At 36.0% G+C, this 23,710-nt stretch overlaps 1 protein-coding gene across 4 annotated transcripts in view; it reads right to left on the minus strand.

Annotated features, from left to right (window-relative positions):
- Nucleotides 1–16,889: 16,889 nt before the first annotated feature.
- LOC134543147 (uncharacterized) overlaps nt 16,890–23,710 on the minus strand; it is a 66,417-nt gene continuing 59,596 nt past the window's right edge. For all 4 annotated transcript variants that reach the window (XM_063387998.1, XM_063388001.1, XM_063387999.1 and 1 more), the window contains one exon: nt 16,890–23,656. In XM_063387998.1, coding sequence (XP_063244068.1) covers nt 21,088–23,656 — 2,569 coding nt within the window. In that variant the 3' untranslated portion in view covers nt 16,890–21,087. The remainder of the gene's footprint in view (nt 23,657–23,710) is intronic.

Below are 23,710 nucleotides of genomic sequence, written 5' to 3' on the forward strand. Positions count from 1 at the left end.
CGGCGGGACGCGCAGATCCGGGGCCGACACGCGCGGAACGGTATTAACCCGTTCCCCCGGCGCCGACCGGTGACCCAGAGCCGAGAGACGAGCAAAACGACGACCCCGCGGTGCCGCTACGCGGAGGACCTCGCGTCCCGGGAGCAGGCCCCCGGGGGGCGAACACCCCTGACCGCTTCGGGAAGCCTTCCTTTCACGGACGAGAGAGCCAAACGTCCGATCGTGCATCTTCGGGTTTTTTTTTTTTTGTTCATTGTAACTCATGATAACTAATGGTCAATTAGGTTAGGTTAGCTACATTATGAAATACTTTAAAACATTGTGGACGGTTGATTTGGTTAGGATAGCTACATTAAAGATACTGTGAATTCAAAAATCAAAAAAAGCGAGCATGAACTTCGGGTGTGGCTCTCTCGTCTGTGAAATGAAGGCTTCCCCCCTGCTTCTTGTGCTAACAAAAGAAAAAAAAAATTCTGAGGGGCTTGGGTCGCCGGGCAGTGGTCCCCGTGTAAACCCAACAACTAAGTTCCTAAGATAGAACGTTTTGTTTGGGCCAAATACCGCCCTCCGCCAGGGGTGGAAGATCCTTCAGATTCCTCCCTGCGCGGACCTCAGGGGGATTTCCAAGCCGACCAAGTTAACATGAATGTCTAACTCTATGGAGTTTTACCTAAAAAAATCCTGGCAGGAAATTTTAATGCTTTCGTTAATTAGTGTTAAATTAATCACGGATAAAATAACACTAATGTAATTATTATTTACAAGCATATATTATAGATACCTCGGCAGGGCCACAACAGGTTAAGAGAGGTATATGTGTCGTTTGTTTGTTTGTTTGTTCGAGCTAGCGGGCTCGCCCCTCCCCATCGACATGTCCAGTAGCGGATCCAGAGGGGGGGCTAAGGGGCTCAAGCCCCTTCCAAAAACATCTGGGTCCACTATTGTTTTAGTGTTTGCCTTGATAAAGCCTAGCCTCAGCTGGGTCAAGCCCCTCCCAAACCAAAATCCTGGATCCGCCACTGGGCATGTCTGACAAGGTCACACACCGCGGGGGGAGTGAGTAACATAACCTCGGCAACGAGAAAATTCACGTGTTCTCACGTGCGTTGCAAACACACTTATAATTCGAACCTCGGACACTAAATATAACGCGGATAATGCAGTGTGTGATGGATATACGAAAAAATTGTATTTTCAAAAACAGTTCTGGAAGCGAATCACATGCAGCTTCCGCACCCGCTTGGAGCAACTACGTCGGCTATCGAATAATTCCATTTGCAGACCGAAATTTTAAACTACATAATGAAACGGCTCCGATGAAAGCTTTAGACCTGATTTTCGAGAAGGGATTTTATTAAAATACTGCCAATCTCGTTGAAATTTTCATTGAACAGTTACTAATACAAAGTTTCCCATTTTGGATTTGCGAACTTTAGTACGCGCCATCCGCCACAGATGGCAGCACCGTGGTCACACATTTCCGTTCCATGCGACTTCCGTTCCATTTGCGAAATCACTCTACCAAAGGCCGTATACCGAGAACCAAGTTGTTACGCCTCAAAAATGAAAATTTACACGTAGATTGCCGCCTGAGGCAGGGTCTACATGGATGCAATGGGGCTGACACTCAGAGGAGCCAGCTACCCTACCCGAGGGACAGACCTGTCGTTCATGCCAGCCTGGAGAATGCGCGATACTGGATATGGAGCAGCGACGGAATGGCGGGGGAAGCGGGAGTGCCCCGAGAAAACACACAGGGCCACGGCAACGTCCGTCAAGTTTCCCACTTGCTAAAAACCCGGGTTCGACTCCGCCGGGTTGGGGGGCGGCTGTTCCAACCACTCGACCACCGCGTCTCTTAAGGCTTGATAGCAGGTACCTATACTTCAGTAAATATTGGTGTCAAAACACATTTCAAAACTTTTTTGTGCACAACATACAGTTTGCACTCCCAGTTTTCCAGGTAGATTATTCCTGTCTGCTGAAAGCAATCATTTTTTTTTCTCATCTTAATTTTGGAGAGTAGATTTATGTTTACTTAAATAGTTACATTTATGTGTTGAACTTTCATTTAATCAAAAGTGGTACTAAAGTTCAGTATTTGAGACCATAAGTTTGTCAATATTCCAAAGGCAATCTCTGACTTACTTAAAGCCATGTTTTGCAACTGCATCCTCTACGATAAGCCCTCCCTGGTGTACAGGCGTATCAGAGGCACAGCAGTCGCAAAGAACACCAATTAAGTCACTTTCGAGTGTGAAAAAAAAAACCTTTCAAGCCCACTTGTTACTCATATTCCTGGTAAACTGGAAAAATTTAACACTAGCGGTGGGATTGTTGACAGGTCGCTTGCATCACACTTGCTGCCACTCAGAATTGGGGCCAACAGTGGCAGATACACGCATTACTATTGATACCAACACTGACATACGGACTTACAGAAGTAGCCATAAGCGATGAGGCTTCTCAAACTGTTGAAATTACAAGTTCCTCTCCCAAAATAACACACTGTCTTCACCGAGGTCTCGCATATATTCTTATAACTTCAGGCTGGAAAGGGGAATACATTCTGTTATTCCCCCCCCCCCCCCAACTACGACACACACCACTGCTCACAGCACATGAGCGATACCTGACAATGTAACAATATAGCACCGTTAACAGTGACTAAAACCATTGAAACGAGTAGGGACGTAAATGCTGTTTACTCACCTAAGCCATAGCAACACGTTTCCTGTCCCCTCTAAGCTCTGACGCATTTACCGTCGTAGCTCAGGTATAATGTGTAGTACTTGTAGCCTACCGTCACACAATTGAAACCTAGTGTCTGGGTCTGAAAATTTGTGTTTTTCGTACAAACTGCTTGCCTGAGAATGTTACAATCAGAAGGCCTGGTTTTTGTTGGTTTCGGTTTTCTTGATAATAGTTTTCCACTAAATGATTACATTATAGAATGTCAAGCTAAAAAAAAGGGTCTACCATTGTTTTATGACTGAAGTTTTCACAGGTAAGATTTCAATTATAAAGAATTTGATGCTTAGCTGACCAACTCAGAGCTCACAAACTATTTTTCATATTAAGTTATAGGGATAAAACCTGCAATTCTAATCAAGCAGGCATTCACTGCAAAGAAGCAGGTGGTTTGTTAGAGCTATTTTGTCTAAACCAATGTTTCCCTCCTAATGACAGCAATTATTTTTCCTTCTGTAAAGTGTAACATATTATTCTGATTTGCCATATAGACAGACATAAGCTGAAGAACTCTATCAAAAGAATATGACCCCAAATGTCCTTTCTTGTTAATTTGAATATTACACACAATGAAATTTAAATATTTTTATTTTATCAATATACCTGTGATAAGATTTTAGTGGTGGTCATTATTCTCTTTATAAACTGATTATTGTTTATATTTAAAATATGACAATGGCAATAATCATTTTATTCTCATGTGCAATAGTCTATATTGAAATACTTTGAAGCAAGGCAATCATGATTTGGAGAACACAATTCACCTTGCACAACCCAAACCATACATTACATCTCTCAAGAACATAAATAAGAACACCAAAGTTTTCACTTACAAGACACAAATTTTATTTCCTTAAAGAGAGTTCCAAAAATGTACAATTTTAAAATTTACATAAGTTTACATAACCAGATAAGGTTTAACTCTGAAGCATACACAAGATTCAAAGTAGAGAGGAGCAAAAATGAAACAAAACTTTGTTTTTCACGAGTATAAAATAAACATAATTTAAAGCACACAATTGTAGTAGTCATAATTACAATTAAACATTTCAGTACAAACAACCAGGACATGCCACTCCTATCATAGCAGGCAATTGTCAACACATACTAATATTAACATCTCTACACTTACTGTTATTATTGGCAAAGATTATGTAAATTAATACTAGATTTGATAATTTTATCATTTATTTTTTAATTTATACATAGTATTATGCTATCATTTTTCGAATTAAAAACAATACATACATGTCAAAAAACACATTCTTAAGTAATGGCAGTGTGCTAATATATGACTTTTGTAACAACAAATCCAAAATAAAAATAAGTTTTTGGGATACATATTTGATAAAAAACAGGTCACACCCACAACTACTAAATATGTTAAGACTAAACATAAAAAGCAAACCATGGATCCTGCCACGCTGCATTCTTATCAAAACAATGTAAATGATAACAGTTATAAACATGCACATTAGTGAACTATGTACTCTTACATCCATACATACAGAATGTACTAGTTTTTATGATGAGAAGTCCTGCTTCACTTTAACTATTGCTTAGTGGTTAAGTGGAATGCATGTTTGGCCAATCATACAAAGAATGAATAATTCAAAATAAACTATATAAATCCAATTTCTTTTTTACATTTATTAATGAAAAGAATAATTTTGAGTATATATAATTTATATGATCCAACTATGGAGAGTTTTATGAGTATATTTTACATCTATTCCAAAAAGACACTTTACTTTAAAAGTCAGTATTGTATAATTATTTTTTTAAGAAATAAAAGATATATTTTATTCAAAAAATAATTAGAATTACTGAAAAATAAATATATTTTAATGAATCAAATGACTTTGCATGAATAGCAACCATTTAAAACTCAAGGAATACCTAACAATTTTATACTTTTTGCAAGAAAACCAAATAGTACTTAGTAGTTTTCTTTTAAGCTGATGTGGAGGGTTTAAACATGACTATGTAAAATTGGTTAGGTCATACATGTAACTGACCAATAGAACTTACATCTTGCCAACTGATGCATTTCTGGAGAGAACTCACACACCAAAACTATTTTTTTTTCTCCTAGTAAAATTGTGATGCTAGGCCCTTTGATCACCATATGAATGAATAACAGAGGTTAATACAAGGCTACCTAGCAACTGAAAGTCAGAGATTCAATTCTACAAAAAATACCCTTGATAACACATATGTAGTTGGTTTTTAGATGGTAAATATTCATGATGCTTAAATACTGCAAAAGACACATAATGCAATATTATCCCAATTCACAAAAATGTCCAGTATTCTTTGGATGAGGCACACTACACAGAACTCTTCAGGTAATAAACCAAACGGAGTAGGAGAAAACTAGGACAAGAGTCTGACTTAAAGCCCCTTTAATAAAATTGACCACACAATCCATCCTAGCTCACAAAACAATACTTACTTGGCAAAATAGGTCCTACATGATAAACTTTACTAAATCCATGCACACAATTTTTAATAGCCTTTCGGATGCAACAACATTAAAAAAAATTATGCTTTAAATAATACATGCTGTTCATATAACACCATAAATTAAAACAATTGGAAAAATAGTTAACTTCTACAAGTCATACAAAATATTAACATGTACGAGAAAAAAATCACTTAAAAAAACACACATGGTAAAAATTCTATAACAAAACCACATCATTACTGCCCATATTTTATGTTATATCTCTACAAAGTATAGCACATGTAATAGGACATTTAAAAAAAACCTTGAGTAATCATGAGGGTATGTAGGCACGCCTGTTCGTGATTCATACAGTACAAGGCTAAAATATTTTTACTTAAGGCAAATTTTGGTATTCAACCAGCCCTTCAACTGCCACAAATAAGCTGATTCACTAACAATGTTACTGTAAACGTAAGCACTTCTGTGCCTTTTCACCTGTGGTACATCATAATAAATATTATCTTATTCCTCCACCAAAACTACTTTTTTGTAAAAGATATGCCTGGGGTTTTTCATATGTCAGCCACTGCCACCAAAAATCTTTCATACATATAATTAATTTTTGTAGCAGTAAACATCAAAATTAATGTACATACTTTTGTATTTTACATGTATTTAATGTATTCAACACCACCCAATTAGCATCATACTACAAAAATTTCCAGAGAGTATATACTTTTAAGTGACTATTGAATCTACTGTTTTCATTGCTTGCGTGATCAAAATGGCCTTAAGAAGCACACGCAACCCTTGGCGTGAGGCAAGCATGTGATGTAATGAGGTTAAACTGCATGCTCCTGCTAGCTAGCTACACGCAGTTTGTACACATTTTCACCACTTGCCCGAGTGTGTTTGCAAAGGCACGCTGTTAAGGCATCTCAAGAAATATATTTTTTTTTCTATTTGCTAACATGGAGGAAATTTACCCATAAAAATTTGTATCACATCCTCTGGTCCAGCGTAAACTTTGCAAATTAACGAAACTCTTGTTCGTTTTCAACAGAGTCACTCACGAACCCCAGAGATGTGATAAAATGCCTGCTCTAATGACCATGATGCCCTCGGACAGCTTCTTTCAAAATGGTAGTTAAGTGACAATACACATACTGTCAGAAGCATATGACCTCCATGCAGGGACCCAGACGATACACCGTCAGGGTGGCCACAAATACACACGGCCAATGCAGTTTCAGGTGTAGCTAATGCCCCAACACAGTGGGCATGCCTTGTGGGGAGGGGAGAGGCGGGAGGGGAGAGAGAGAAATGAGATATGTCCTGTTTGGAAATTTTTCAGTGGGGTCTGTCCCCTTGAAAATACGCCCAGAATTAATTTCAAAAACTATAATTTAAGCAATTACAACATATTTTTTTCATTTTAAATCCTGGAAAGCAAATGTAATACAAAATGCAATCATGTGTTTTCAAAACTTTATGCTGAACTACATGTTTTGAATTTAATTATCACCTATTTCCCAGATTTAACCTGAGAAGAAAAAAAGCTGGCTATTAATAATCGTTTTAATATAGACATACCAGGGATGCTGAATCAGTTTTTGGACACAAGTTAGTCCTTGATGAAAGTCATTTAGCCAACCAACCACCACCTCAGCATGCGAGTGTGAGTCTGCACACTACCAACAAGTAGAGGACAGCCCTACTTAATTACCAGCCAACGTTCAGGTCACTTGCTCACCAGCCACACCACGTACTGACATTACAAAGTTTACACTTCCACACATATAGTAAGCAAACACGAGAAATATCTTCAGAGAGTTGAGTTAAAAAAAAAAAAAAAGGAGCTAGTCTTCCAGCACTCGCTAGAGATGTGTAACATCTAACCTCGGTAACGAGCAAATTCATGTGTTTTCATGCTCCAAATAAACTTATAACACCAAAATTGGACACAAAAATTAACATAAAATTCTTTAAAATAACAAAGAACAAGGTAAATGTACGAAAAGTATTCATTTTAGGGAAAAACTAAACATTTTTTCCCCTCCTTTTTAACTATAGTTCTGTTTAAAGAGATGGTAATAACCTAACCTAATCGAACCCAACCCAACCCAGATTACGTTAGGCTAATTTTTATTTATTTCCTATTTTTCTAAGAGTCAGTGCATTTGATGATGTAACCAGTGGAAAGGTTTACAGATTTTTTTATTATTATTTGTGACAGTATTTATATAATTATTGTTTGTTAACATGGTCAATTAAATTATGATATGTTAGGGAAGCTAGTTAGCGAGCAACCCTTCATCACAGTTGATGTAACTTAATATAGGTCTTCTATTTCATTTCTGATGGATTTGTGGTTTCAGTTTTACTTTGATAGTCGACTGTTTCCTTCCAAAACATAGTAACATCAATATAGTCCTCTCTGGGTTATGTAGGAATATAGCTACCTTGGTAGTATGTTTTCATCCAAAGTTTCTCTGAGCTTTGTTGATCTTAGCAGGCTTAGCAAAGTTGAAAGGGATGTTTCCAACAAGAATGAGAAGATGGCTGTCAGAAAGCAAGCCTTGAGGAAGGCGTCTTCCACGTGTGGGCGACCCGCGCGGAGGATAACTGCCACAATTTCAGTTCAACGTTTCACAAAAGTCAAAATTAGGATGTTTTTGATGTTATTCGCTAGACTTAGGACAATGTCAATGCAATGAACTGAACTTGAACTTCCCGAGTCGCGTGATTTTCGTCTTCGGTGCATCCTGAATTTAATGCCTTGCCGATTCAATGCTGCTGTTGAAGCTAGATTTTCTCGTTCTCGGTGAGACGTTTGCAGCACCTGGGTCTACATACGTTGGAGAGCTCCGGACTACGAGATCTTTGGCTGTAGTATTTTAGCATTCATTCTTTAAGCGGCCTGCCAACTGTGAATTCCACCCGGGAGTCTTCAGGCAGGAGTCCCGCTACTGCTCTACCGACGATCAAGAATCTTCTATACACATCTGTTCAGTGTATCAATGAAACGTTTGTAGGTCATCAATAGTCCTGGACCTTTCTTTCTCATGACTATGTGTTACTCATTAATGTTTACAAACTATTTAATGTTTTAAATCGTAATATAAAAGTAAGAATTTGATATTAATTTTATGTTGCGTTAGAGTAATGTAAATTAATTGTAGTAATTTCAAGACAGTTAAGTTTGAGTTCTGTTTCATTAAGAATAATAAAATGTAATTGATTTGATGCGAAACCATTGGTCATATGATTACAGTCTTGTTATCTACATAGATACTACATAGATGATGATACTATTTTATTTTTCTTCCACTCTCTGGTATTGACAGTAATTTTCTTATTAGTAATTACTCTAGCTGGGGCAAAAATAGGTTGTAGCTGTATAAATATTTGAAGCTGCAATCAACACTCACAACTTGCTTCGAGGAGTTTAGAAACAGCTATAATACAGTTTGTCTGCACGGTGTAAGCAAGTATGTAGTCAATAATGGCTTCATTCTGCTATTTAATCTACTAAAACATACTGCCACAGTCTGGAAAAAATAGATTGCTAAAAATAGCGAAATTGTAGAGAACAAAGAAGTTTTCATGCTATCTATTGACAAGTAAGTAAGAAATAAGTAATAAATACATACAAATTAATATCAAAAGTCGAAAAAGTTGACTCCGGACAAAAACAGAATAAAGGAAGGATATGTTTAAATGCAGGTTACCTTGTAAATTTTGGTAATATACACAAAACAGCATCGTTGGTAACGAAACACCAACTAAAAAAATGCAATAATTATAATCATAAATAATTCACAAAAAACAAAAACAATAAACATGCAATTTCCCAATATCTGGGGGAAAAATTATATAAATAGAGATGATCACGGGGTCCACCATCTTTTCGAGATATCTGAGACTTCCATGCCGACGTAGCATCGTGTTTAAGCATTTCCGTTAATTTGACTTCCATTTCATTCACGAAATTACTACTATCAAATGCTGTATACCGAGAGTCAAGATGTCTACACATCAAAAAATAATGACATTGTTAAAAAACAAAAACAAAAAAAAAACATGGAACTAACGTTACACTAGTGATAAAACTGAAATGCATCTAAATAAGTAAAATGATTTTGATTTTACAAGGTTTCATAACAGCTGTAGAAGAGAGAAAGCTGTTTCTGCACTTATAAACTACATTAAGTTAATGTTAATCTAATTTATTTTTGTAAATATAAATACAAAAGAGTTAATGATTACTGAAACTGATTGGACTCTACATTCAATGCTTCTACCATCGAAACCCAATTTTTTTAACAAAAATAAGTTTTATACACGTACCATGTTTAACGAAAAAATACCTGTAGTTATTAAAGATGAAATAATAACTCTGTGAAACAGCAATAATAACAAATATATTTAGAAACCAAACAATTAGGTATTTTTAAATAATGTACACTATATCATACAAATGAAATATCCAATCCTGCAAAATTTAAGCTGTGCTAAATCAATTACAAGTCACCTTTTTTGCCCATCCCCCTCCACCAAACCATTTTCCAATACGTACTCACATTCTACTCTCTTGAATTCAAAAAAACTTATTTTTACATTAGTTGTGGTATTAATGTACAAACCCCATTCTGTATTATAAATTGTAATTCAACCAAATTCCAATTTCAAATGTAAAACATAACATGGTTATTTATAAAAAAAAAAGCCACAGTTAAATGATAAATAATGAAATGAATTTTCCATAACTTGTAAATTTTCTGTGCAATCTTGAGCCCTTAGCTTGCCATGTTAACAAATACATGGAAGGGGGGTGGGGGGGGGGGAAGACAATCATAGTGTATAAGCATTTGTTTCCATATAAAGAGTTTCATATATGTATCTGAATTCCAAGAGAATTTAAAACAGCAGCAATAATACAATTCTCAACTTAAATTCACTGCCTAATACAGTAATATGGCAGAACAAAACAGAAAAATATAACTGAAGAATCTGAAGGAGTTAGGGGTAACAGGAGCACTATTACACTATAGTTTAAAAAATGTCAAAATAATGAAAAAAAACTGAGTGGTAATATTTTGTATCCCTAAAGGCCCTGTCACACTGTCAAATATATTGTATCCAATAAATTGGACAACAAAATTTGAAGGGTGATTTTGGATGAAATACGTCTTCAAATATATTGTATTCAATATTATTTGACGAGCAATGTAAAATATATTTGAAGTCATTTCACACTATCAATTTTCTTTGAGTGAGCTCGTTTTACCAAACATTCTGTAGAGAACTGTAAATGACAGTATTTAGAATCAAAAACAAATTTTGGGTCAAGGAACGCGGGCTTTTTTAAGTAGGTTATATTATTCCAATTTAGGTATATTGTGATCATACACAGTTTAAAATTTACGTTTTCCAGGTGTTTGCAATGCCTGCATTAAGAGCATCAAAGTGTTTCAAAAGCTGTAGCTGTAATTGCAATTGTAGCAAGTCTCAGTAAACTAGAAGAGAAATCTAAGAAAAGGAAACGCAGATGGTGGACGAGACAGTGGATACTTTCCCGGCAAACAAATGGTGTTTTACCCCTTTTTGTCATGAACTTCGATACGAAGATGCCGATTCATTTCCGAACTATTTAATGGATTCTGAAAGTTTTGATCTTCTTCTTTCAATTGTGGAGTCTCGCATTGCAAAGAAGGATACTCATTTGTGCCAGTCTATACCAGCAAAGCAGAGGCTGGCAGTTACATTAAGATTTTTGGCGACAGGGGAATCATTTAAGTCCCTTATGTTCTCTACAAGTATTCCACACAACACCATCTCAAAATTTTTACCTGAAATTTGTAGTGCAATTTATAGTGCTCTTCAAAAACAATATTTAAAGGTATGTTTAGTAAGAATAAAACATATAATTAAATGTAAATCTGCAAGTAGGCATATCCCTTCTCATTCCCGCTTATTTTCTCACCCAACTAGCTGCTGTTGTATGGACACTTTCACTTGTATTTCATCAAAATTGTTCCTATACTTTAAAGTGAATGTGTTAATTTTTGCTGTGTTTAGAAATTGGCAATTTTGTTTTATTTTGAATTAAGTGTATTTACTGTTACAAACCTCAACCTGAGCCTTTAAGCTAACTTCACCTCAGTCACATTATCTCTTTAAAATAATTTTTTAACGAGATATTAGACCAGGTATGCTTGTTTCGTACAGCCTGGGAAGTATAGGCTTACTGACAAGGATCTGCTACACAAATATTTACATTCACGAAAAATGGTATTACTTTCAAAACTTAAATAATAATAATTGAACACGTAGGCAGAATTTATTCTCAGGAAATTATGAGTCTATATTCCAGAAAATTCCAGACAATACTTACAGAGTAGCAGCTATTGTGAAATAAGGAGAACAATGACTTATAAGAAAGATTGATTGGGTCAGCCAAAATAATTTTAGTTACATTAAGTCTCTGAATTGAAATATTTTAAAATTTATTTTAGGTGTTATTAATTTGGATTTGTAGGTAAAAGTTCCCAAATGCATATCCTAGTTTTGATACCTCATTCCTGATGGCACATTTTGTACGCAATGCTTGCTGATTTAATTTAGTGTATCAACAATACCTGAACATAAGCAAAACTGGTATAGCAATCAAATAATGATCGTAAGTTGAATAGAAGATGTTTTCTGGTTTAAGGACCATAATATTCCAAAACTACAGTAACTTCTTTTAGTCAAATATATTAACCTGCACTTCCGTACATACAGATTCAATTGGAGGAAAATATACAATAACAATTACATATTCCAGCAGGAAATAAAATAGTATTAATTCAATTACTGCATTTATTTCCCATTCGCCATTGCTGATATTTAAACTATTACACTTCGGAAACGGAAACAAAAGCGGCCGCTTTATTATAGATAACTCTGATTGGCTGATCCCATCCAACATCCAACATATTTTAGAACCAGTCCTATACGTAAAATATTTGAAGGAAACACTAGACATTCAATCTCTCAAATAAACATGGCTGCGATAGTGACGTTTAACGTGACGTCACAACCCTCAAAGATATTGGATCCAACATATTGGAAGGTGTTGGAAGCTAAAATTTGACAGTGTGACAGGGCCTTAATGAATTACATTCAAAGTACAGCAACTTTCATGCAATGAATAAACATTTTAATAACAATGTATGCATTACAATTAAAATCAGTTTTAAATGTTATCAAATTTTTACTTAAAAAAAATTATTGGAAAATGTATAACTATTACAAGCTGTTTAGAGCTGAAAATTTTGTTCACTTTTCCCTTGACTTTGTAGGCCATTTTAAAAATTTTCACAGTTTTATGTGGGTGTATAATCATATAAAATTTACATCATCAATACATTAGTCATAAAAAAATGAGAAAAATTTAATAATTACATAAATCCAGTTGAATAAGGCAAAACACACTAAAATTTGTAAGAAGCTAGCTATTTTGGCAAAGAGAGGTAAAGATATAAACTTATAAACAAATTTCTCCAAAGAAAATTTAAGCAAAGAAATCACACACTTGTCAAGGTATTGTGCATGAACTTTAAGGGCGCCCTTCGTCTGGAGTGTAAATGCACTATGTTCTATGGCGTATATGGCATGTCATTCTTGCTCGGAGCTGGGTGGCGACTTTAGGAGGTATACTGTTGCTCGCTGCCCTCTTCTCTCTTCTCCCCCTCCATGCCCCTGCTCTTGGTACCCCCCCCCCCCACCAGTACTGTTGGTCTTGAGACGACTGGCCGCCGCCGCGTCATGCGCCTGAATCGCTCTTCACTTCAGTTCAGTTCGCCATAGTTGGCACGCCAATCACACACAACATGTTTGGTGTTGTGATATCGCAAAATACTTATTTTAGTGGTTAATAGCAACGTGTTAACATTGTAAGGTATTGTGTACATGTCACACAGACAATTGTGACCGCGTGCGTAAAAATAACTCTATCGGAATCACTCTCTTAGAAGTACGTGTCTGGACACAACTATACATAGACGGTTGATTTCAATGGGATCGTTTCTCGGTTATTCTCAAAACTACTTGAAAACCTCTCTGGTGCCTCCAGTACAGCCGTGCTGTGAATGAGCATTTTAATTTACAAACTTTTAGTACCAAAAATGTTAACTATTGAAATCTTCCCTAATTTTTATTTATTTATTTATTTTTTTACATTTTAATCAGTTACTAAATTAACAGCATTTCTGCACCAGTGGCGCAGGCAGTTTTATTCAGTCCCAAGGGTGTCAAAAATACAACATTGGTAAACACACAAGTTTCCAGACTGAAGTCAGTAGTCTGTACATTCGAAATATAAATAATTTAACAAGCAAATATTTGTTGCTATGGGCTTTCACATTTTGGGATGTGATAATGGAATTTTTTACATTTCAATTTTAGGATGTCTGGTATAAAATAAAAAGTAGATATGTTTTAAAAAGTTTAATAACAACCAAATCGTCATCTGAAACAAATCTAACCAAATGTTTTCCGAATGCTAAATCTTTGAAGTAAAATATGTATTTAGTAATTGTTAAATCTTCATGTAACAAAATAAAAATTTACCTCACAGCAAAAAAAATTTTTTCTTCAAGGCAGCTGAAAAAGAAATTTATGTCATTCAACTTTCTTCGTAAGCAATGAACCCCACAGTTTGGTCAGTATGACAAATGTTGTATACAGACTTAGGTAGATTTCGAAGTACCTAGTGCTTCTGGAAATGTTCTGGAAACTTCTACTATAAACTTCTGGAACATTTTAAGAACTTAATGTATATAATATCCTATACCTTCTCCAATATTCCAAATTGATCGATTAAACATTTTCTTATTTTCCATGCCACAAAACTGTTTTAGTAGATTTTAGCTCTTTGCATCCAGCATTGAACAACATACAATGAATTTCATATTATGCCTACTAAGGTATTTTTTTTAGCATTTTTGACATTTAAACACTATTTTTCATACGTTGAACTAATAAGTGGTCACACAAAAATTGCTTTGGAATAAGGTTTAAGATAATATTAACACGGTTAAAAATAAATTTGAACATTGAGAGGAAATTTTGAATTTTTTTCCAACCCCGTTTTTATGGTAAATAGTTCATAACATATACATGCCACAAAAAATTTAAAAAATACACATATACAAACCACAAATAAATAATGAAAAATCAAACTTATTTACTACAGCCCAAAATGAATTGCTTACCAATATGCACTACAACAGTAAGAAACAAATCAGTAAAAACATACTGATTACTGTACAAAAAATATTGGTGTGGTTAGTAAATTGAAGACCAAATATATGAGTATCATTTATGAGCAAACTGTTGGTTTGAAATTTGTTATTTTGTTCTCATTTTTAACTTAAGTTGCACAAGTTGAATTACTCTATTTTTTGATTATAATGATAAAGTGCTTGATGCAAAATCAACTAAGAATATACTATGGGGGTGACAAAAGATGTTAAGTGTATGAAAATATTATATTTACATGCTATTATAGTAAATTATTATAACGGTACTTTTTTTAAACTCAAAAATATTTTAACTTAGAAGAACCACGATCTAGTTTATTATTGTACAGTTGTAATTTTAAAATATTACTTTATATTCAGATATTTTATGTTGCATGTTTCTGGGACTTCTCACAAATTATATTAAAATGGTCACAATTTTTTTACAAATATAGCAACCAAAGCTACAAAATCATTAATATGACATTGTAACTTAAATAAGAAAACACTGTATTATGCCCAAAAGATTGGCCAATTATCAAACCTATGCGAAGCTTCGATTGAGCGAATCAAATCAAGTTCTTTTTAATATTAATTTTACTTTGCCAGTAAATATGCTATTCATTTTATTTGAAGCTTTGAATGTACTGCAAAGCTTCGCATTTGTTGCAAAGCCTTAAAACATTGGAAGCCTAAGAATCTCTGCTTCTTAGTTATAGCTAGAATTTTTTTAATTTTCAGATTGTTCCTTTTAATTAACAATTGTAGTTCATCATAACTAAAGAAGAGAGCTGTTTAGGTTGGTACAATCTGCCACATTAATACAAGGAAACCTATTAACATTTAATGATTTTTATGTTTTACAGTAATTTTCAGAGTTTTTTACAGGCAAATTTTACATTTAAATCACTGTTGAATAATCCCAAAAATATACTTCACAGAAATTTTTTTTTTAATTTCTAAACATTCAAGAGTAACGCAGATTAAGGATACATGTCTTACATAAGTCATAGATTTTTCACACAATAAGGAAATTTCAAAAAGAAATTATTTTGATATCTATTTCTTTCTTTTAGAGTGACAATAGATGTACTAATCAGTGTATGGGGTCAACAAAATAAGCTGTGTGTAACAAGAAAGTGTTTCATGTTTTTTTTACCCATATTTTAGTATTTATTTTAATAATCGGGGTAGCTTTTTTTCATTATTATACATGTTGATATGAATTTTACAATAGATTTTACCATATTTTTTAGCACTTTACGTGACATTTGAAAATGCCTAAGTATTTTTATTTTTTAAATGGGAAAAATCTTTAATCTTTTTTTTGTGTGTGTTACATTTTATTGCATGATAAAGTTTGTTACTTAGAAAAAATCGAAAGGGTTGCACTCAGATCTGATTTTATGAATACAAAAATTTAATTTTATACAGGGTTAGTTTATTGTTTCTATTGACTAGTATTAAACATAGGACCCAATTGGTTTTACAATGTTAAAATATTTTTACTTCATTCCAATAATTTATATAAATAAGTTGTTGAGAAAAATATTCACAATTCAATTTGACTTCGTGAATATTTTACACATTCAATTTGATATTTGCTTCACATTAAAAACTGGTATTCTTCACAGGCCTACAAATCATGCTTGGCAGTTAAAATTTTTGTTCCGTCTTTATTCTACTATGGCAGGTGAGTAAAATTGGTGCCTCACGTAGTCTTTTTTTTTTTACAGCCTGTCCTCCCTCTAAAACTCAATTGAAATATATCTACATACAAAAAACTTTTTTTTTTACATTTGTACCAAGATAAATCATGCATCAATTCACCAGGTACAGTGGAATACAGACTTTAGAATAAATATTTATTGTAGGCTTTAATAAAGCTGCCGCCTGCCCATCATGTTGGCCCATACAAGGCATATTAACACAATAAATGGCCCATAACCCAAATGAGTGAGCAGGGCCGCAACTAGAGTCTCTGGCACCCGGGGCATGAATGGATTCATGCGCCCCCCCCCCCCCCCCTCTTTTTTTGAACATACCACACTAATAAAGCGGGGGGTCCGGGGGCCCTTTCACGGAAAAATTGGAGCTATTTAAGAATTTTCCATACCTACATGTAACAGTTTCTGTGCTACTGTAACTTCCATGCATGAACCCACTATGTCCATAAAGTAGTCCGTATAATCACTAGACTTGTTCATTAAATATGTTGAGACGTTATATTGTAAATCAGATTAGACATTCCTGGCATGCAAGTGAAAAAACGTTTTACCAATTACCAGTTGTAGTAGGAATTACAATGCAAGCAATTTCGGCGCCCCCACAGCTTTGCGCCCGGGGCGTATGCCCCGCTTGCTCCCCCCCCCCCCCCCCCCCCCCCCACTAGTTGCGGCCCTGTGAGTGAGTGCGGCACTCTTGCCCTACGGGCACCAGAATTATTATGTTTTATGTTTCATTTTTTTAAATTTTATAACACAAAATACATTATAAATTAAATATCTACATATTATATGTATTGAAAAATCATAATAGTGACATGATAAGAAAATTAAAAGTACTTACCATAAAAAAATGAAACACAATTAAATATATACATTAACATATTTTAAGAATATTATATCAATATATTGACCTGGTACCACAGGAAAACCACCATTTTATGCATTCTGACGTTACAGTATTTACTTCCTTGAAAACACTGATCCACACAGCAGCTGCCATAATAAAGTTTTTAAAACAGTAATTTAATTTAAAACATTTCAACAAAATTTAATTAAAAACGGACCCACTTAGAAAATTCTTCAACACTGTAAGCACTTTATATTTCAATGCTTACATGAATAAAGCTGACACAAAATATCTAATATTATAATTTGCCAAGACCTGAAAAATTTGTTTAGCAATTACCAAACTATACATCACATTTAATGTCTTAGTTAGAATGCATCTGAGTTGCTGAAGATCCAAAACCTTTTCAGTTTCTAGTTAATGCACGGGCCCTAAACAACTTCAAATTATTTCTAGAACAAAATCATCCACAATAATTAAATAATCATATGAAATGTGTTATTTGCAATCAACTCAATATTTTTTTTGATTATTTAATGGTCTGTTGCTGTTTCATGGGAGGGACTATCCCCTCATCCTCCAATAACCCCATACCTAAAACTGGAGTGATCGGGGTGGTGATAAAAAATTATCTACTCCAGATCGCACCTCGCATCTAAGCTTTGAAGTCGGTTCAATATATATATTACATTTTTTGTTGATGATACTTGTTAATTTAACTTCTGTTTTCATGATGTCAGAAATATGTTAAAATAGCCTTCGAGGGAGCCACTGGTTTTAAAAATATCCTGTCTCTTTAGATAAACTGGGAAGAATTCCATACCACACCAAATACCCTTCGTTAAATCTGCCCCTCCCAAAACTAGGACCACCGTTAATGTTGGACATCAACAACCGCAAACCCAGGCTACCACGATCAATCAAACTAGGCCAGCGTAGAGCACTACACAGTTTCTGCAGCAGAATGTTTCTTTCCACATTTCAATATTTGTGCTAAACCAAACACTCACCTCCCATAAAAACATCTTTATCCATTCACATCCAAAATAACACGTTAAGTTGTAAATACACGCCTCTTTCTGTCATATGGTACCATGTACACATGGGATAATCCCCTAATAAAATCCTAATTTGGTGCATTTTACAAAAAATTATAAGTTGACGGCATCCCGAAAAAGACAAAACTAAACTGTATGAAATACTGCCAAAATTGAGCCAAAGCACCTTCAGAATTCATGCTCAGCCTGATGCTAGACATATCTTGGCTAGGGTTACAGGTAGGAACTAAAAAAAAATCAAGTCAAGAATCAGCTGCAACAGTAAAACACAGACATTCATGTGAGTCTCAACAGCACCGAAAGGGCAGCGTGATAAAATGGCTCCATAAATGAACAACCATTCGCTACGGCTAGCACGTGTGCGTGTGTGTGTATAAATATATATAGATAGCAAAATGATAGCATGTTTAAACGTGTAATTTGGACCATCACTTAATTTGGTATTTAATTTTGTTGTAATTTTTAATTTGCGTAGTTAATTTGGTATTGCTTCACAATGTTTCACTGAAAATTTGTATGTTTAATAAGGATTAAAGCGGAGGGTGAGGAAATGGAGGGGAAAAGTTTCGGCAAAAATGATTAAATAACATGAGATAACATGAAAATTACTTTTCAATATTTCAATGAAATACTGGTAATAAGTAATTTTAAAAACAATTTAATAAAAACTGGTATTAGTTGCAACATTTTTGTTACTATGAGTTTCCTGTTTAAATGGCACCCAAGTAGTGTTATGAGAATGAAAATATTAAACAATCCAAACATTTCAAAATCAAATAAGTTAATAAATATTTCTATATAAAAAAAATGCATTTACACATCCTTGCCAGTAGTCACAGGATTTTTATTCAACTATGAACAAGTACAACAGTAAGCATTGGCAAGGCAAGCATAACTACCACTTATAAATTTGGTTTGCTCTGAATGTAGTGTGGCTAAGCTATTTAAAAATGTTTGTATCGCTTCACCTTTGACAATTGAGTCACTTCCTTTTATTCCCAAGTCCAGAGTTTTTCATTATGTATGATAAGGGGTAAACAAATCAGTATTTTTTTCCAATTGTATACAAATAAATTAGGTAAAAAAAGCATGACAAAATACAGAAGAAGGGTTTATTGGCAGAAAACAAACATTAAGCTTTACAGTTACAAAAACTATTTCAAATTCACATTTTTATCAGGTAAAATTATCTTCATGTAAATATGGCTATGGTAAATAAATTCCTCTGTTTGTACACCAAATTAAAAGTGTAGAGGTTGTCAAATTGGAATATTCCAAAAGTACAAATGAATATATTACTATTCTCTTTCATTTTTAGAAGTTATGTGGGAAGTACAAAATGTTCTATAAGCTAAATTAGTTTTGGTTTCTCAAATAAATTGCACAATCTTAACAACAAAAAATCATAACATTCAATTAAAAATATAAATGCTTAAAATGAAAAATATTTATACAAAATTGGTGTGAAGGATGGGGGAATTGTTTCCTACTTTGTATCGAGAACTATAATTTATTGAGTCCAAAATTAAAGTAGGTTGCCCATCACTGGGATGTTACACAGCTTCAAGGTCTCATCATGTTCAACAAACCCTTCTTGTCATTTCCCACCATGAATGAGATGAGATAAACTCTTCATGTTGATACATTTTAACAAGTGACAAACAGATTACTATCATCATACATAATTCACTCCAGGCTGTGTTATAAAACAAATTTTAAATTAGTAAAAGCAAAAGAGAATAAACATACCAGAGTGTATATGTTTTGTATACATAAAGATAAATTAAATACCAGCTTTAAACACTTCAGTTATTCTCATTGCTATAAGTAAAACCAAAATCCAACACTTGACTTGTGAAACATTCAGTAGCTGCTTCCTTCAAACTAAACATTTACTAATATTGCAAAGCTGATAAGTGAACACTATTCTCCCATAATTTTTAACTTGTGCAAAAGCAAATTCCTCAAATCTGTTAAAACTATGTAGGTACTTGAAATATACACGTACTTGCAACGGTTTATTTCAAAATCATTGCTGGAAAATTCTGTTTACTTTTCACCAAACTTATACACAGAAAATCACAAAATAAAATATTCAGACACATATCCGAAGTCACTGACAGAAATTGAACACATATTCTAAATTCAAATAAACAATAATTCTGAGAACAACCTTTTAAATGAGATTTTTTGACATGATGGTGTGCTGCATTCTTAGCCAAATATAGCACAATGGAAAAAAAAAAACTACATTTTTACAGGCAAAACAGAAACATTGTCACATTGATAATACATAGGTTATTGACAATTTCCTTACTGTGATAACTCAATCCTGCATGTTTGCTACAAATGAAATTACTAAAATATTTTCAATACTGTCTATAATTACAAAAAAAAATGACCATGTCATAACCACAGCAATGAATCAACACACGACCTTATGCGCTAATATTCCAAATACCACCTAGCTGCTTGCATCATTTTTAACAAACTTGGATGCCTGGTAGGAATAAGAAGCTTACAGTCACTATCAGTTAGTTAGTTATGGTAACAAAAATGTGCCTCAGGCAATACTTTGAGCTTCATTTGATGAAGATGGGATACATTATATACCTACATGAGTAAGACAAAAAAAACAGTCCTCTTTGAGGAAGTAAAAAATTTACTTAGTTGCACAAATAAAAAAAGTTACACCAATAGCATTTATGGCCATTGTGTGGGGTACGTATTTATAATATACACACACGTTTTTGCAGCAGACTTATAAACAAATTTACATCTAAAACAAATACACATAAAATTATTCAAAATTTTACATCAGTCATTTTTAGAATCACTAAAATGATCAAAATTCCACAAATCGCTCAGTAGCCAGCATTGAATGAAAGAGGCCAAATCATTACAAAAAAAAATACGAAGGCAAGTAGTGGTGGAGCTTACAGCCCTCACTGTGTTGGGGCTTGAACGATCAATGTTTTGTTTTCCTTGCCTGGTTCTTCAAGTCTTCGCTCTTCACAAAATCGATTTCAGCGTAGGTGAAGGCCTTGCCACCGGGGGTACCTGCGCTGGAAGGGTTCGGACTAGAAGAAGAGGTGGACGACTCCGTCAAAGATGACTGCGACTTTAATCCGTGAGGGCTACAAGAGCCGTCCTCTCCGTCTTTGCTTCCTGATGAGGCCAGGTCTAAAGAAGCATAGTGCAACTCTCGCTCGCTCACCACAGAAGGTGGCCGCGAGCCAAACGTGGAATTTTCGCTTGATGCCGTGCTTTCCTTACTCCTTTCGTCTGCTGAAACTTCAGGTTTGTTTCCAGCCACCTCGGGACACTCTCTGTCCGATGACACAGGTTTGACAAAGCGAGCAGCCTCTTGAAACAATGCAGATGGTGAATGGCAACTGGTAATCACTTTAGGTGGTGGTGTTTGCTCAGGTGGTTTGGTAATCGGCTGAAAGCCAAGTGTCGATTTCCGCGGTATCTCGACTTTTCCCTCTGCCAGAGAGGGTGAGCTCACCGTAAGTTTCGACAAGCCCTGCTGGACATGAGAAATTCCCAGCAGGGGAGCCGAAATTTTCCTAACCATGTTTGATGAAGTGGCAGGGATGGGATGCATGAGAGTATAGTTGTCATATTCATCTCTCCCAGGTGGTTGTTTTGGTGAATAATTAACATATTCGTTGTCTGCACCAGCTGCTAAGTTGACGGGAGTTGGCTGTTCTGACGAACTGCTCGATTCCGACGTCATCCCTCCAGAGTCCGGAGATATCACCGGCTGCTGAAGCTCAGAGTAAGGATACGATATACGGACCGTACCACTCGTTGCGTCTACCGGGCACTTGCTCGATGACTCGAAGCCGGAGTCCACGTTCTGCATTTTTCCCGGAAACAGCTTCATCGGCGAACTAGGACTGTTAAGACTGAATGGGAAAATAGCCACATTGGAGCCAGTTGGTGTCGTGACTCCACTGTTGATGTCAGAGCTCTCTCGCCTACTACCACCACTGTTTCGTTTTCGATTGCGTGTCCTCCTGAGAGATGAAAACGGGCTGCTTCCTGGTGATGAACCAGAATGTCCGCTTCCATCGAGAGGTAAGAAGCCTGGCGGTATTTTTGGAGGAGTCCCAGCAGAATGCTTTCTTCCTGACATATTAACCAAGTTTGACAGAGAAAATATTGGGCTAGTGGATGAAGTAGATTTGAGAACCGGATCTTTAGGAAGATTGCTAGACTGGATAGCAATTGGCTGGGAGCTGTAGCGTGTTCTGTCCCGTCTATCTTTCCTGCTTCCTTTCTTTTCCTTCTTCTTCCCACCATGACCGTCATAGTTCACGGTCATGTAGTCGTCCTCAGCATGGGCTACTTGGGGTCTGAAACCTTCCAAAGCAGACTTTGGGGAAGGCTTGCTGGAACTCCAGGAGGTGTCCTGCGCTTTAGCTTGAGGTGTGTCCACCGGAGCCGTCCTGCTGCCCAGCGGACAGTTGACGTCGTTCTCCTCTTCCAGCGGCTGCCTTCCGAGGCTCATGTCCATGTACTCCTCCTGGATGGGCGACGTGGGCTTCCTCGCAGAGAGATGCTTCACCACCGTGGCAAACGACTGGTTGTGCGCACCGCCAGGATCTCCTCTTGGTTTCATCTCGAGATAGGGTCCGGCACTTTCCCCCTCGGCAGCATGTCCGGCACCGGAGCACACTATGTTTTTAGGGGAGTTGAAAGGCAACTGGGAGGTTTCAGATCCAATAAACGATGCCTTTGGCGAGGTTCCCGGAGTTGGTCTCAGTGGAGAAGAGCCATCTGCTTCTTGGCATACATTCAATGCACTGTTTGCATTGCCTTGCACGTTATGGTTAGCTGGTCTGTTAATCACAAACTCTCCAATTGAAACACCACACTTCATTTCTTCGTAAGGACCGGACGAAACCGACGTTTTAGGGGAAACCGTTGTCGATTTATTGCCGGCCGAAGGAGTAACGTGTGATTCTCCACTTAGGCTAGGTTTCATTTCTAGGTAGGGCCCTGCAGCAGTAGACAATTTAGATAAGGAACGTGGTGTATCACCATTACTGCCAGAGGACCCATTGTGAGTCACCAATGACCTGTCATGGTTTGAAAGTGAACCAGATGGAGGCAAAGCAGCATCCAACTTGGATTTTACTGAAGTCTTTGAAAAGGAACTTGAGGTTTTGTTAGAACGAGTGCCACGATGATGGCTGAAATCCATTTCCATGAGGTCATCCATGGGCTCGATGGATGAATGGCTGCTGTGAGTATGTGCATGCCGGAAGTTAGACGAACCGGACCACGAGTTGGAGAGCAAAGGTGCGCTCAGCGACTTCTTGCCGTACGACGTTGGTGTAGACTGTAGGTGGTGGTGGTGGTGTGTTGGGGGTGTCAGAGTGGGGCCCGCAGAGGAAGTGTGGTAGCGAGAATGCAGATCATGAGAAAGCAACCGAGATGCCGTCAGTTTACTACCAGTTCCAGTCCGGCTTCCTACGGAAAATGCTCGAACTCTTGCAGCATCCACTTGATTGCCAATGTCCAACCTAAAAAATGTTTAGATAATGATACAATTTTTCACAGATAACAAACCTAACATG

The sequence above is a fragment of the Bacillus rossius genome (assembly GCF_032445375.1).
Source record: "Bacillus rossius redtenbacheri isolate Brsri chromosome 9 unlocalized genomic scaffold, Brsri_v3 Brsri_v3_scf9_2, whole genome shotgun sequence".
Lineage (NCBI taxonomy): Eukaryota > Metazoa > Arthropoda > Insecta > Phasmatodea > Bacillidae > Bacillus > Bacillus rossius.